The sequence below is a fragment of the Eretmochelys imbricata genome, chromosome 17 (assembly GCF_965152235.1).
Source record: "Eretmochelys imbricata isolate rEreImb1 chromosome 17, rEreImb1.hap1, whole genome shotgun sequence".
In the NCBI taxonomy this organism is placed as follows: Eukaryota; Metazoa; Chordata; order Testudines; family Cheloniidae; genus Eretmochelys; species Eretmochelys imbricata.
Window position 1 is genome coordinate 19,857,285 of NC_135588.1, and position 15,477 is coordinate 19,872,761.

The 15,477-nt window shown below is 48.1% G+C and overlaps 1 protein-coding gene across 4 annotated transcripts in view; it reads right to left on the bottom strand.

Moving 5' to 3' along the window:
* POR (cytochrome p450 oxidoreductase) overlaps nt 1–15,477 on the bottom strand; it is a 60,733-nt gene that overhangs the window by 21,887 nt on the left and 23,369 nt on the right. For all 4 annotated transcript variants that reach the window (XM_077836811.1, XM_077836810.1, XM_077836813.1 and 1 more), the window contains one exon: nt 15,284–15,476. In XM_077836811.1, coding sequence (XP_077692937.1) covers nt 15,284–15,462 — 179 coding nt within the window. In that variant the 5' untranslated portion in view covers nt 15,463–15,476. The remainder of the gene's footprint in view (nt 1–15,283; nt 15,477) is intronic.

The following is a 15,477-nucleotide window of genomic DNA, read 5'->3' on the forward strand; positions in this document are numbered from 1 at the left end:
CGTCCTAAGCTCCCCACCCTAAAATGCAGACAAGACTCAGGATTACAAAACAATCTATTGAATTAGCTGCAGGCGATACATGAGCCTTCTGCTCCCCTGTGCCTCCCCCAGACTGGGGGACACTGGGCTATGGATTGAGACTGAAACACTTATGTTGGAAGCATAAACCTCTTCAAGGTGGTAGGGCCTGACTACTTCTGTTCCCTCCTTGATCTTCACACGCTAGCGTCACTGGAAACCAAGAACACACAGCGAACAGTGACGCTCCCTCTCTCCCAGACACTGTTCCCCGTCTCAATTATTTTCTTGGTTTAATTGCCCTAGCTACTGAGATTACATCACTGCTTTATGAATCCATGGGTACAGCCTCGCCTTGAGCAGTGGTGTTTCCACTTTGGCCACAAGAGACAGACCGAGAAGGACAGCAGAAATAATCGGTCACTGGGGTTGGGGCGCCCATGGGAGTCAGGTGCCTAACTCACTTTGGCACTTTCATAAATCCCTCTGGGCGCCCAGCTGCGTCTTCAAGCACCTAAATCCCTTTGTAACTCTAGCCCAAGGACTATTTAATCTAGAAAGCAGAGCTCGGATAGACGTCTGTAAACACAGCAAGTTGCACAGAGACGTTCAAAATCGAATGCTTTTGTTTAACCAGCCCCAGAAGGCACTCAGTGAAGTCACACAAAGGAAACAATCGAAATGCTTTTATGCAACATTAACCACTGAACTCACTGCAACAGGAAGAAAGAGCTCAAGTGGAGAAAGAATTAAAAAACAACAACAATTAATCATCTATATGAATAAAAGCAGCATCTGCACTTAAGCTAGCGAGGATACAGCCTAGAAGGGGTTGCTACTCCTCATGCTTCTAAGTCCAGATCCACACTACCAACTTTGGATGGCCTACCCAGATCAGTCAGAGGTGTGATGGGGAGACATCCCTGACAGAGACAGCTGTGCTGGCCAAACCCTACAGAGCAGACAGTTCTATCGATCACACTGTACTTTTGCTAGCATAGCTTGCTTTACTCAGCAAGGATGGGGGCCTGGGATAACTGTACCAGCAAAGCGCGCCTAGTATAGACCTGGCGTGAGTAAAAGCTGATCTCCAGTCTGGGATTGGGAATAAGCTCTCCTTCTCCCACCGGCGCTGCACCGGTGGGCGGCAGGCGATGACCACTGCTAGAGATATGCTACCAGACTAGATGTGCAATTATTCTCTTCTGGTTTGGCAGTCCCTACGTTCAGGAAGCCTCGAGGACCCCGGCTGGTCAGTCGCAGGGCTTCTTCATCTCAAAATCCAGCCAACAAGCTGAACAGACATTTCAGTTTGCACAGCTCCCCGGAACTCCCGCCCCGTCTCGGGCAAACCTCAACGTGACGCAAGCTCGGAACCTTGCAGCTCAACACAGACCTCCAGTTCAGATGGATTTCCACCCAAGTCCCTTCAAACGTCCTTTCCCACCTCTTGGCTGAAATGATCTGTTCTGAGATTCATTATCCTACGGGGTTCTCATGACTGCCCCGCACCAACATCCGCTTGCCGGCGCAATCCATGGGGCAGGGCTGAGGAGAACACAGGACAAGAGAAGGGAAGGATGAACTTCTTGCTTCTCTCCAGAGACAGTAAAGGGATGCTCTTTCATCCGCTTAGCATGAGATCAGAGTACATTTTAAACACATCTGACTCAGAAAGCAGGCACATCGGCCCATAGGCGCAGCTGCCCCTCATTACAAAGCTTCTGGGACAAGCCTGTGTCCTGTGGTTACCGCTTGAGCTGGGGACTGGATGTGAAGTAACACGGCTGCTCTGCTCACAGAACGAACCAGCGGGTATGTGTACGCTGTGATAAAAAAAACCCACAGCACCAAGTGTCAGAGCCTGGGTCAGATGATTTCGGCTCGCAGGGCCAAATGGCTACATTGCAATTTTATAGTCCTGCAGCCCAAGTCAGCTGACCCGAGCCAGCTGCGGGTCTTTCGTCACAGTGTAGATGCACCCAAAGAAGCAAACACCTGGAGACCTCCTTGGAACAGAGCTGTGCTTCTGGAGAGACTGATTACTGATCAGAGCTACCAAAAGTCCCTTGCAAGCAGGTTGCTGCCATCTGAGGGCTAAAGTCTCCTCTCAGGCCTTGTCTACACAGGGATTTCAGCCACTGATGCAGGCCTCTGGTATAGACACAATTTATACTAGCATAGTCCAATTTGTATCAGTGCAGCTTGCTCCACTTTGAAACAGGGACAAACTCCGCCAGTCCAAATTGTGTCTACACTAGGGTCATTAGTGGCTAGAAAGACAGTATAAACAAGGTCTCAGTCACACCAGTGCAACTGCACTGGTCTCACAAGGGTGACACTGGTGAAAGTGACCCAGATGACTCTGGAAGTGAATAGAAATAAACTATATGAGACTGTGATCCGGTCCCGGGAACCCCAGGAGAGGTGGCGGCTTTCTCACTATAGTCTTTTCCCAGACAGAAGGATGAGTGCCAGCCGTTTGCTCACTCTCATTCACCACATGGGGCTTTAGCAGCACGCAGGAAGCAAGGAGCATGGGACGCGTTCCCATTTCCCTTTCACGGTGGAAGAATGCGAGGCTGGGTCTCCCGTGGGAAGAGAGCCGCCTCTGGGCAAAAACAAGAGGCTCTGGCTTCTGATCGTGTGAGAATGTGCAGAGTTCGCTAACAGTTTCCTAACCCGTGCGGCCCCAAAGGAGGGATCCCAGAGAATGTGTCTGAGCACATCCCCAGCACAAAGAGGGCTTTAAATAAATCTCTCTCCAGGCCTTCTCTCCCCACCCCAAAATAATGAACTGCTACAGCTCCCCTCACTAGGCTCTGACTGGACCCTGTTCTCTTCGCAAGAAATAAGTCCCTTGCAGCTACAGGTTAGGTGTCAGGGGAGAGAGAACTGTGCAAGGAGGTCTAACTGATTAGAAGAAACCAGCGTCAGACAATGATAGATCCACGTAGACATTGTAACTTACACAGCAGCTGTACTAGACCAATTTTAAGGGAAAGCCATCAGGGGATTAGGTTGTTAGAAGCAGTTACACAACTTAAAACCAAAAGAAAATATGTTTCCATACACAGTATGTAGAGTGTGTATCTTATTTAGATACACACTCATCTAGCATTTAGCTATTGTGGTGATGGGCGCTCCATAAACACCAAACAAATTAAAGACAACAGGTTTTGGTTTTTACAACCCACTGCAGCACCCTGATAGACCATGAGAACCTGAATGTGAAAATGAACAGAAATGGATGATAAAAGCCATACCAGAAGTCTATTTTCATTGCCCCAAAAGGAGAGCGAACCAAAACAGTCAACCTAAGGGGTGAAAAGTACCGTCAATATGTACAATGCTCTTTTATTTCTAATAGTCTACGGTATAGCTTGTACCACAAGCGAGAAACAAGGCAGAGGGAGGGGGTGTTAACTTAACCTACATCTTTAAAATATACAACTATACAGACTATGCTTCTCTCACTCTTCCTACCAATATCCAAGAATGCAGAGAGCCTCCTTCAGACTCTGTCTCTTGTTCGAGTTTAAAGCCAAGAGTTCAAAAGAGAGAAACGCCAACGCAGCCCGATGAGGGTCTGGAAGTCTCCAGATCATAACCATCCACATCCCAAACTCCCAAGGCAGGAGCCTCCCAGCAGAGCGGTCTTGTTTAGTTACCAACTTGCAGAGCTCACACTAAGATTAAGCAATTGCTTAGGGCCTGGAGCAGCTCAAGAGGTCCCCCTATTATTAGTATGTATTGTGTGGGGGGGCCCCCAAAAATATTCCTCCTTAGGACCCCCAATGGCACTAACTTGTACGTATTTTTCAGCACAAGATCCTAGGTCCAGATGTCGCTCTGAGTCAGAAAAAAAACAAACTGCCCTGTACACCCTCCGTCCCACTGGACAGAGAGCAGTCTCTTGTACTTCTCAGTCTGAGTAGCAGTTTAGGCAGAACCTCCTTTCCTCTTCTCTTCCTGCCCTCAGAGTTCAGCAGGGAGATCAATACACAATTACATGTAGCTCTTGAGAGAGACGCGGTCCTGGGATTAAGATCTACAGATTGCTTGATCGGGAAGATTGACTCACCTCCCCAGAGTCAGGTCCTCTTGCGGTACCGAGTACAGACATCCCATGGTTAGGGTGGAAAAAAGGCAAAACGAAAAGAATCCCAGAGCTTTTATATCCGTCCGAGAAGGGAGAGATTTTAACTTAGCTGTTGAAAAATGTGCACACAGGCCTTTCCATTCTGCACCTCTCGGAGCTTAAAGCCAAATCGCCAGTTTCCTTTTGTTCCGGAGAACGGAGCCTGCATGCCAAGTCCCTACACAGGTCATGGTTGGAGCAGTTCAGTTCGCTAGGATTCTCGCCGGACGCTTTGAAAGTTACCGAGCAGATCCACACAACCCTGAGAAACTGCAACATCTGGCAGCAGTGGCAGAAAGGAATTAGGAGTCGAGAATGAAACCTCCCATGATTCTCTGCAGCACACTCTTCCCCCCCACCGCCAACTTCCCTGCTTCTGTATGGAAGGGGGGGATAAAACTCCCTCCCCTGTACCCTTGTTACCTCAGCAACAGTTTATATCATAGCTGCTTTTTTCATTTTTTTTTTTTTTTAAAAGGAAACCATGTAGGTTGAATGAAGCGATTCCAGACACCAGAGAGGCGGCGCTGAATGTTACTATGTTAGTGCCATCCATTAGGAAGAAAGGCTGTATTGATCATTGCGAGTTTGTTCCCTTTGGGGTCATATTAAATTAAATTAGAGATGGTCTCGCTCCCTCTCACCCCCCCGCCCCTAATAAGTTAACTAATCAAGCTGAGAAACTGGAACAATTCCTAAAACTAGGAAGCCCTTTAAATACAGGGAATGAATCTCTTTAACATTTGAGGATACAGATAAGCCAGTTTCCGTCCCAAATAATGCTGCAGGATAGATGGAAAATAATTACATACCAGCTAACATGTCTCAGCGTAGTCTCCGTCTAACAAATACCACAGCAGAGAAACAGGAATGCACTAGGGTATGGCGAGAAATCTAAGATCACGAAAAACGCATACACCGCCTTGCAAAGAGCTAGCTCCCCAATAATTCCACCCAAAGGCAAGTTGCATACTCACTGGTCCATAAGCCTATGGAGATCAAAGGGACATTCCTCTCTAATGACATCTGCAGAGCAGACGCTCTAAAAATGCTGCCCTAACGGTTTCAATTAAGTCTTTGAATGATCAAAATGCAAGCACACTTCTCTAGGTTTCAATGTGCTCGCCTGCCATGAACGGCCAACTATGCTGTGTATTTATACACAGTCTTTTGTACAAAGGTCTCAAGCATTTTACAAACATTAAGCCTCACATCCCATCCTGTGAGGAAATGACCTCCATTCTGCAGAGGGAAAGCTGAGGCATAGAGGAGTCAAGTGACTTGCCCAAGTCAAAACAGAAAGTCAGCGACTGAGCTATGGAATAGGCCCAAGGAGTCCCGATTTCTGTTTCTGTGCCCTAGCCGTGACAGAACGCTGCCATTCCTACTGTGGCAGATCGCATGTATTGCTGGATGCTCTCCATCCGATTCAGACTGTCCAGAACAGGATCTTTGGCTCAAGCTCCGTTTCCCTAGTAACCATAATAATCTCAACCGTGTCAGAAGCACAGTTGTACAGTAGACTCCCACCACACATGATGCAAGGCACCATCACATCCTCTTCTGCATTATCAAATCAAGAGAACATTTTCCATCTAACTAAGAGCAATCTAAACATCCCAGCAGCAGCTCATACTAAATAAATCCTTCTGTGAAGTAACAGTGCACAGACACCTCCAGTCTCCCTCCCAGCTCTTGGTTCCGCTGTTCAGTTTGTTTTGCATGGAGATCTGGGCAGGCTGTAACCTCTAGCCCAATGCAATTAGGGAAGAGTCTTGATTTGCAGCATTTTCTCCAGTAGGGCATCTAGGGATTATCCCCTTTGCAATCTGGAGAACTACTCAAATCCTTCACTTACTGAAAACTACATCTCCATTTGGGATTTAATCCACCTCTCGAGTAGCAGCAGTTTCATATCCAGGATGTCTTTTGGACTAATCTATCAACAGTTCTCTCCTTTCATGGGCAGAGGTGAGGTCCTTTTATCTGGCCTTTTCCATCCATTGTGGCAACGATTCAATTCCATCCCGTGAGTTTAGGCTACAAACTAAATTGCTCCATAATCAGCATAGACAGACACTGAGCCAGCAACCTGACTCGATGCTCACTGCCCTGACGCAGGCGGTGGATGCTGAGCAAATAGCTAATACCCACGAAGACGACAGGCAACTGGTGGTTCTTCTCCGTAAATGGGCACAGCCCTGTTGTGAGTGTCTAGTGCCAGTGAAGGAGCATATTAGTAAGTACCATGTGAATCAAAGCATCGTGAAGAAATCTGCCAAGGGACGCAACCAATATAATGTGCCTACACTGATTTTTCATGACTTTAAAAAACAAATGCACGGCACTGCTGTAGTTACAGGTTGAACTGAGAGAGGTAGGAAACAAACAGCAGCTTTATACCGTGATAGGACAAACGTGCCCACAACGGTCTGAGGAGTGGTATTAACACAATGCAACCTGGGAAGGCTTCTGCCATCCATGAGGGAGGAAAATCACAGCACTGAATAAAACCAACACACTGTAACAATAAAGGTCTGGGCTTAAGTCATTGGTAGCTTCAGGCAAAAGCCAACTGCCCATGTGGGCCTGATTCTCAGAGGCACTGAACAATTGCAGCTTGCACTGAAATCCAAGTGAGTTGAGGGTGCTGAGCATTTACTAGGATCAGGCCTTCTGAGTCCTGCCTGGTTAATATACCCAGCTGAGACTGGCTGACTAGTCAATCCATTCTCAGGGTCAGGGTAACCCATCAAGAGGGCTAGGCTAGCTGCCAGATCTTGAAGCCAGAGTTAGTAGTGACTGATAGACTGATTCTGCAATGCACCGATTTTGCATATTTATCAAGTAGGAAACCCTACCCTGGGCTAGAGGATGGGAGGGAAGTAAATCCCCAGATAAAACAGCCTCAATCATTCGTTTCCCTCCAGATTCCAACTATCCTAAAAATGTAGCTACAACCACAATTCCAGGGCCCCAATCCAGCTGCAGCCTCTAGTTTTGCCTTTGGTGGTAGGCACGCAGCTTCTGGTGCCACTGGCTTACGGCTCGGGCAATTGGTAAAGCCTCCAAGCAATTTGCTAACATGACTTATGTAGCCTCAGCCTGTCACTGCAGCAGAGCTGACTCTGGATTGCACGGGAAGAAGCCATTTCGAGGCTTATTTCCCATCCCCCTTTAATATCAAAATAGATAAGACTTAGGGTGTGTTACCGAAGTTGCAACATGTAATTGTGCCAGACACACCAGTGACAGAGCAACCTTGCAAGCTGCCTTCATTCAGCTGTTGGAAACGGGCAATGTCACAGTGGGCAGGAGATGTTCACACTTCAAGGAGGTACTGCTCTTCCACAGCTCCTAATGGACCCCCCCAGTGAAGCAGAAGTGCAGCCGCACAAGGACGACAGCATAGTACGTACAGTGCAAAGCTGCTAGAACTAGAATAAGTGACAGTGCAGGATAAAGGGGTGAAAACCCCCTGAACCAACTCACACTGGCCCCAAACCTCTACCACATTCTAAGCTAAAAGCCCATACGCCTTGCTCAGGTTTAGCGGGGAAGAGAACAGAATGTGTGTGGCTGGATGCTTCCACCATACAAAGCAGCACAGACAGGCCCGGTGTTCAGTGCAGAATGGATGGCGTGTTCCGCTGGGAGACACAGAAGGGCTGCTAGGACATGAGCTCCTCTCATCTCAAAAAGAACAGGAGTACTTGTGGCAATTCATCAGATGCATAGAATGGAACATATAGTAAGATACACACACACACACAGAAGGTGGAAGTTGCCATACAAACTGGAAGAGGCTAATTAATTAAGGTGAGCTATTATACGCAAAAGAATAAATGGACACAAATCTGACATCAGGAATCATAACATTCAAAAACTGTTAGGAGAACACATCAACCTCTCTGGCCAGTAAAAGACTTAAGGGTGGCAATTTTGCAACAGAAAAGCTTCAAAAGCAGACTCCAATGAGAAACTGCTGAGCTTGAATTAATATGCAAACTAGATACCATTAACTTGGATTTGAATAGAGACTGGGAGTGGCTGGGTCATTACACATATTGAATCGATTTCCCCATGTTAAGTATCCTCACACCTCCTTGTCAACTGTCTAAATGGGCCATCTTGATTATCACTACAAAAGTGTTTTTTTTTCCTCCTGCTTATAATAGTTCATCTTAATTAATTAGCCACTTACGGTTTGTGTGGCAACTTCCACCTTCTGTGTGTGTGTGTGTATATCTTCTTACTATATGTTCCATTCTATGCATCCAATGAAGTGGGCTGTAGCACACGAAAGCTTATGCTGTAATAAATTTGTTAATCTTTAAGGTGCCACAAGTACTCCTGTTCTTTTTGCGGATACAGACTAACACAGCTGCTACTCTGAAACCTCTCATCTCAAAGACAGTCCTGATGAGATCTGGAGCTGGATTCTCCTCAGCCTTGCAATGAGTGTAATCACAAACACCTGTGCAAAGTGAGTGTGAAAAGGTGTCACCCAGACAGCAGTATTTTACCCAGATGTAAATGACTACACAAGGTACAGGATGGGGGTGAGGAAATCAGGCCCTACAAAATGGCCAGTGGCTCTCAGCCCCAGAAAAGAGTTGGCCAATGTCACAAAAACAAATAAAAAAGCCTCACAATGCCAGCAGTCTCTGCTTATGGGTGGTACAGAAGCTCAGGATGGAGACTCAATGGCAGATCTATGGTGCCTGCCTGCACTAACCACCGCCCAAATGAGTGTTTCACTCCTTCATTTTCATAAGCACCAAATCATCTTCTCAAAACAAAAATATAAAACTATGGGCAACAAGACTCCTGCAGATAAAAGGGAGGGGGCTTTGGGACACTCCTTCCAGCCAAGGGGCCATGGTCTTACAGTTAAATCCTTAATACAGGGCCAAGCTATCTGAGAGACCATCACAGCCCTATGTCTTATTGCAGTGCCTGAGATGAATCCGGTGAATACTGCTGGCCATCCCATGCTATGCAACAGAGGATGGGAGACAGGGGTTTCTCCTGTGACCCCGTCATGCCTTCTTCCTTCAACACACATCAAAGGAGAAGCGCCAGAGACTCCGTGAAGTCCTTTAGGGATGTTGCTAATTGCTACCGATTTTACATGGAAGGTGGTCACATACTGGGGTGATAGGCAGCCGCGAACAGCCCAAAGAGAGCTAGATGGATCTCAGCGTTCCTCTATGGCATGTTCCTCTGCAAGGTGCAGGACTGTCTCCTTTGAAGCGCTGTGTGATTCACATTCACAAGAGCTGTCCCTGGGAGTTTTAGCAGATGATGGGACAGGAATCTAATTCAGCGTCCCAGTTTGCAGGAGTCTGGCAATACCATTCCCCTGGCTACCCCAGCTCCCATCATGAGAGATCGGTTCTTATTAAACTCCCCAGAGATGAAGGCTGGAGCAGATAAATACACCAAGGGTGACCAGATAGCTAGTGTGAACAATTGAGCCAGGGTGAGTGTGAGTGTGAGTAACGGGCCTATATAAGACAAAGCCCCGAATATCAGGCCTGTCCCTATAAAAATGGGGACATCTGGTCACCCTACATACCCCATTCACAAGCAAGCCCATTGTGGGGGGAGGGATGCTTGAATGGTCCAAGGAAACTCACAGGTTACGACTGAAGTTAGGACAGATGACAATTAGTGAATAACGACCATGCATAGTACCAGCTGCTTCTCTCTCTCTCACACACACACGCACAACCACCTCTCTGCCCCATACAGTGACTTCATTGCAAGATGCTTGCGAACAACGTGGGCTCCTCCCTTTAAACTTCTAGCCAGGGCGCGAACTTTCCTCTTCCTGGTGAGATCCATTTTCCTATGGCTTATCTGAAGCCATGCTGTTTCCTCTCTGTTAGTATGTGACATTTCGCCCCGGGGATTTCACAGGCCACCTCGCTCCTGGCCTCTCTTCTGCGCAGAGACTCAGGGCTGGTCTACGCTGCAGCACTGAAGTGCCGTGATGTAACTCCCCCGTGCAGATGCTGCGGGCATGAACTGAAAGGTTTCTATTCCACGTTACCATTGTCCTCTTCAGACAGGATTACATTAATGAGAACTAGAAACCTTTCAGTTCATGCCCGCAGCATCCACATGGGGGAGTTACAGCAAAGCAACTGCAGGGCACAGCCTCAGTTACGCCTAACACTGGGGCCAGATTAAAGCAGTGGCTGAAGAGAGATTACAATGAAACCCAATGCCCTCGTTTTCACTTGTGACCCACAACAGAATCATAGAATATCAGGGTTGGAAGGGACCTCAGGAGGTCATCTAGTCCAACCCCCTGCTCAAAGCAGGACCAATCCCCAATTTTTGCCCTAGATCCCTAAATGGCCCCCTCAAGGATTGAACTCACAACCCTGGGTTTAACAGGCTAATGCTCAAACCACAGTGAAACACCAGCCTCGCCCGGACCCCCTGTCCTTCAGTTAACTCACTCTGCAGCAGATCCAGGAGTTTGGGAAAGATAAACGGAGACAAACATTCATTTCTAGTGCCTAAATCAAAGTTGGTGTTACATTCACAGTAACAGAAGCATGGCACCCTTGCTGAAATTCACCTCTGTGCAGAGGGCCAACGCAAGGCATCTATGGACCAGTTAAGCCTTGTGTCAAGGGTGCTCATTTGACCATGCTATGGACACTTCTTTCCACAGGCATTCTGCGATAAACCATAATTCTTGCAGTAGCGAAAGGATACTTCAAAGTAAAAGACACTAGTAATCACCAGCACGGGGCCTAAATTAAGTGGTGCGCAGTGAACAAACAGAGAAACCCATTCCACCGAAAATACTAATGCACCACCACATCTGAGACAGTAACACCATCTGAATGCAGGAAACTGGGCAGAAATCAAGATCCAGTCTCCTTGTCTGTATGCATTCTGTGACCACATGACAGACCCTACCAGAATACTGGGGACCTGCAATTTAGAAATTATTTGCAAGGTAAATATTTCGTATTTCACAAATAAGGTGAAATTCATTCCAAAACAAAGGCCAATTCACCAAAGCCACTCTTACGAAAAGGTCTTGGTACTCCCTGTAGTCATCTTGGACCAGGGAAGCGTCTCTAGGAGCTACAGTCTCAGCAGGTGAGGACGAACGCAAAGGAGGCTGAGGCTGATCCTCCTGCAGTGTAGCGGGTGGATGTTCCAAAGCTTGCAGGCCTTGAGCGTTTTGCTCGGTACTGAAAACATCCTCCTGGGACTCCTCATGGAGCGTGGTAGGAGATCTAAGAGACTGAGGAACCAGGGAGGATCTGGAAACTAGAAACATGCTCCATGGGTTCCAGTAGGGCCACTGGTACAGCATAGGACCCCAACCATGAGTAAGGTTTCCTTTCTCTGGAGTGTCTCTGTATCTCCGGTGGGCACCTCCCTTGACGGAGGAGAGGAGCGTGGTCATCTGTCTCAAGAGCAAGGGGCATAAAAGCCTACCTCAGGCTCCGAGCAAGACCCTGAGTCAGCCGATCAGAGTGGTGCCATATCAAGTGGTCCCAAGGTCGAGGTGCACTGTTCTGGAGCTATTGGTACATAGCTCTGAGATATCCAAGTAGGTTTATCCCAGGACTGCACTGCTTGAGAAAACGCCAGATGGTTGAAAGCTTTATCCCCCTGCAGTGCCAACTCACTAGCTTCAGGCAAGTCCGTAGCTGGGGCCTGAGGATGCACCGTCACCGAGTGAGTTGCTTCCTGTACCATCAGGGAGCCTGGCACCCAAAGGCAGAGTAGATCTCATGCGGCCAGATGTGCCTCTGGCATTGTTGGTACAGAGATACTTTCCTGTTGCAGATGTTGTTGCCCAGAAGTAGTTGGTACAATGGCAGGGATCAGCTGCCAGAGTTGATGAGCCCTGATGCAAATAGGTCGGTACGGGGAGAGTCTCTTGCCAAAGGGCCCCTTCCTCTGTCCTCCTGAGCACTTACTGATCTCAGCTCCTTAGACAAATCAGCTCCTTGGCATGGGGAAGGGGACTGGTGCCGACATCCCGAGACAGTGGCCGGAGAGGCATTCCACACCCAGGCTGAAGAGCCCTGTGCTGCATGCCCCAAGCAGTAAGGCTCAGAAGGTAGATGCAGGGCAGCCTCCATCTCAGTCTTTCTTCGTTTGAGGTTTAAAAGTCCCTGCAAATTTGGCAGCGGTCCCTAATGTGACCCTTGTTGAGACGCTTTAGGCAGGTGGAATGAGGGTAACTTACCAGCACAGGTCTTTTGCAGCTGGCACGAGGCTTAAACACTGGAGATCATGGCATACCCTAGTATTGGGGGTCCGCGCCCTGTACAAAAGGGGAACTGATGCGCCAATAAAACAATACAAATAATAAATGAAACTTATATTAATCTAAACGACTAACAAGTGCCAACTATTTATAGTAAAGCTGAGAGATTCCCCATAAGGGGATAAACTTGCAGAAGCAAGCCAACACACTCCAATTACCGATCACAGGCAGCGAGAAAGAACTGAGGGGGTCCGGGGCAGCTTGGCCCTTTATACCATCATGCGGCAGTATGAGGCAAAAGAGGCCACATGCGCTGCCCCAATGTTAAGGGAAAAATCCCTGATTCTGGGGCACTGGGCACGCACACACATGAAGGGGAATGGACATGTGCACTCAAAGAATTCTGAATTTCTTAGCTTTTGTGGGGTTGACATCTTGATTTTAACATTGCATTAATGAAGCTGGGCTTTGTTTATAAAGGAGGGGAAAAAAAAGGACAGTAATAAAAAATACCGTTGGGGAGAATTAAGGAACTGGCTGGAGGGGTATGCACACACTGAGCACCCAGCCCCAACTAACACTGGGAAACATGGTGCCCAGGGCTCATGCTCTTGATATGGTCCCTGATCTAGAAGAATTAGAACATTGTAGGGCAGATATAGGAGGCCCAAGAAAGTGAGGCACAAAGACAAGTCATGGTTAAACCCCTGAATGCTTGGAGTGCTTTTCGGATTCAGTAACTAATAAAGGAGCTTCTCCAGATGCAATGCTTGTGTTGCCAGAGAATGGTTACCATTTTATCTGATGTGTTTTCTCTTCTGTACTTGCTATTAAAAGCCACATTCACTTAAGAGCGACAGAAGCAACTGCTAAGCAGGGCAAGGTCCAGCCTGAGGCTTTCAGACAGGCTGCTCCTGTCTTGCTGGATGCTGGCACCAGTAAGGGGAGTAATGGCCAGGATGTGGGCCACTGTGATTCAGCACCTTGCTCTTATGAGGTGTTACAGAGCAGGCAAGTGCAAGGCAAGGAGAGGGTGAAACGGCCCACAGATAAACAAAGGAGACAATCATTAACTCTCCTCCTCCCTCTAGTACCTGTCAAGAGCGAAGAGATGTGGAGCAGCCCTCTAAGCATGCACAACTCTGCTGACTTCAGTGGCATCACAAGCACTTGCAAAAGGCATTTATTTGGCTCTTTGGCTTTCAAAAGCATTCAGTTAATCCAGCTCTATATTCTGGTCACAGGCCAGTGGGTCATCTGATTAGTTCTGTTAATGATTCCTCTATGCTGGAAACTCTGAAGAAAGGTCTCCTGACGTTACCCCACCATGCCAATCCTTTTGTGAGGTGTTCTTTGCCCCAAACAAAGGCCTGTCTAAGTGATCATTGCTTCTCCGACCTTCCCCCCCCACACTGTCAGAGAGCCTCCATCCACCCATACGGCCCCACATCACAGTTCTTCTGAAGGAGGATCCCCTTGGAGACATCAACGCCACACCTTAGTGGGTGGAGTCAATACTGGGAGATACCACGGCTGCTCCACGGGAAGGAGTCTACTGAATTCACACTGCCACCCAGGAAATTAATTTGATTCCTGGTGTCTCACCTTCCAGGCTGCAGAAATCAAAGCATTGGATGACAGTGAAGAGAATAACCAAGCAGGGCAGATTTTCTTCTCCTCGCTCTGGAAGTATGTTTAAAGCAAAGACTAGGTATAACGGCTGACTTTATTCCTGCTCTACGTGGCAGAGTTATGAGTGGCAAGCCCCCATGTCCCACCCAACAACTCAGTGGGACAAGGTAAAGACAAGCACTGACAGTACCACCTAACTACTCTCTGGTAGCGGGAAAGCCAGTTCTTCCCCTTCTGGCATCCCAGCAGTGTGAGGCCAGTCATGGCTTTCCCACCTTGGCTGGTAAGAATAGGATTTACATGCTAATCTCACTTAACACAGAGGAGCCGGAGGAGGGGCAGAAAAGGAGGGGAAACTGAAGAAACGTTACGACTGTATGTGATGGGGCACACAAACCCCACACTGGAGAAGAAAGGGTTAAGGAGCTTCTCTGGGCCCAGGCAGCCCCCCCCCCCCACCACACACACACACACACTTGCAAAGCCTGCACAAGCCGGTAAAAAGGGAAGTTGAGTAACACAATGGCAGAGAAACAACAGAAGTGAGCTGACCTGTGCTCTTAACTGCCGAGAAGGAGCTCCACAGGGGCACCTGCTGATTGAAGCCAGGTGATACTGACCTGACCCAGCCTGCAAAGCATAGACTGGTGACTTTTTGAAAATCAGAAACTTTATCTGTGTGTTCCGTTATTTACTTTACCCTGTGGGAAGAGAGGGGCACTGGCAGGAAGCGATCCAGGGAGGCACCTGCATAGCACCTCAATGTACAGGGCCTAGCTGCCAATCACTGGGGCCCCAGATCGGAGCCCAGTGGAGAGGGTGAGCTCAGGCTCTCCTACCAACCCCCAAAAAGGAGACAATGACAGAAGTCTATCCCTCACCAAGGAACCAAGTTGGGAAGACCCTGAAGGTACGAGGGTCCACACCCAAGACCTTGATGCAAGAGGGGGAAGTCCTGAAGCTCTTGCTGATTTCTGAAGACTTCTCCATCATTGGACTCTGTGTAACCCAAACAAATTAGACTTGAATTTGTGACTTGGCCGGAGTGCAGAGACACTGAAATGACAGATCACCACAGGGCGACTATATAATGAGAAAGGGGATCACCCGGGAGGAAGACAACCTACCACAACCCCGTCTGACCACTAGGTGTGACTAGCGGTGAGCATTCCCCTTCACAACATACCAATGGGATTTAGAAGCACATTTATGCCGAGTTCATCAGGACAGTCACTTACATTGGCTGGATTTTGGTGAATTCAGGGATTTCTTCCTTTTTCTTGCGGAAGAGGAACCAATAAGAAAGGAGGCCAACGATGAGTGAGAAGAGAAACACATCGGTCATGCTGAAGAGTGCGCCCTCCGGGACAGCGCTCTCAGGAATGGGGAGAGTGGAGTCCATGGCAGAATCCCCCATGGCAACTGGCAACGC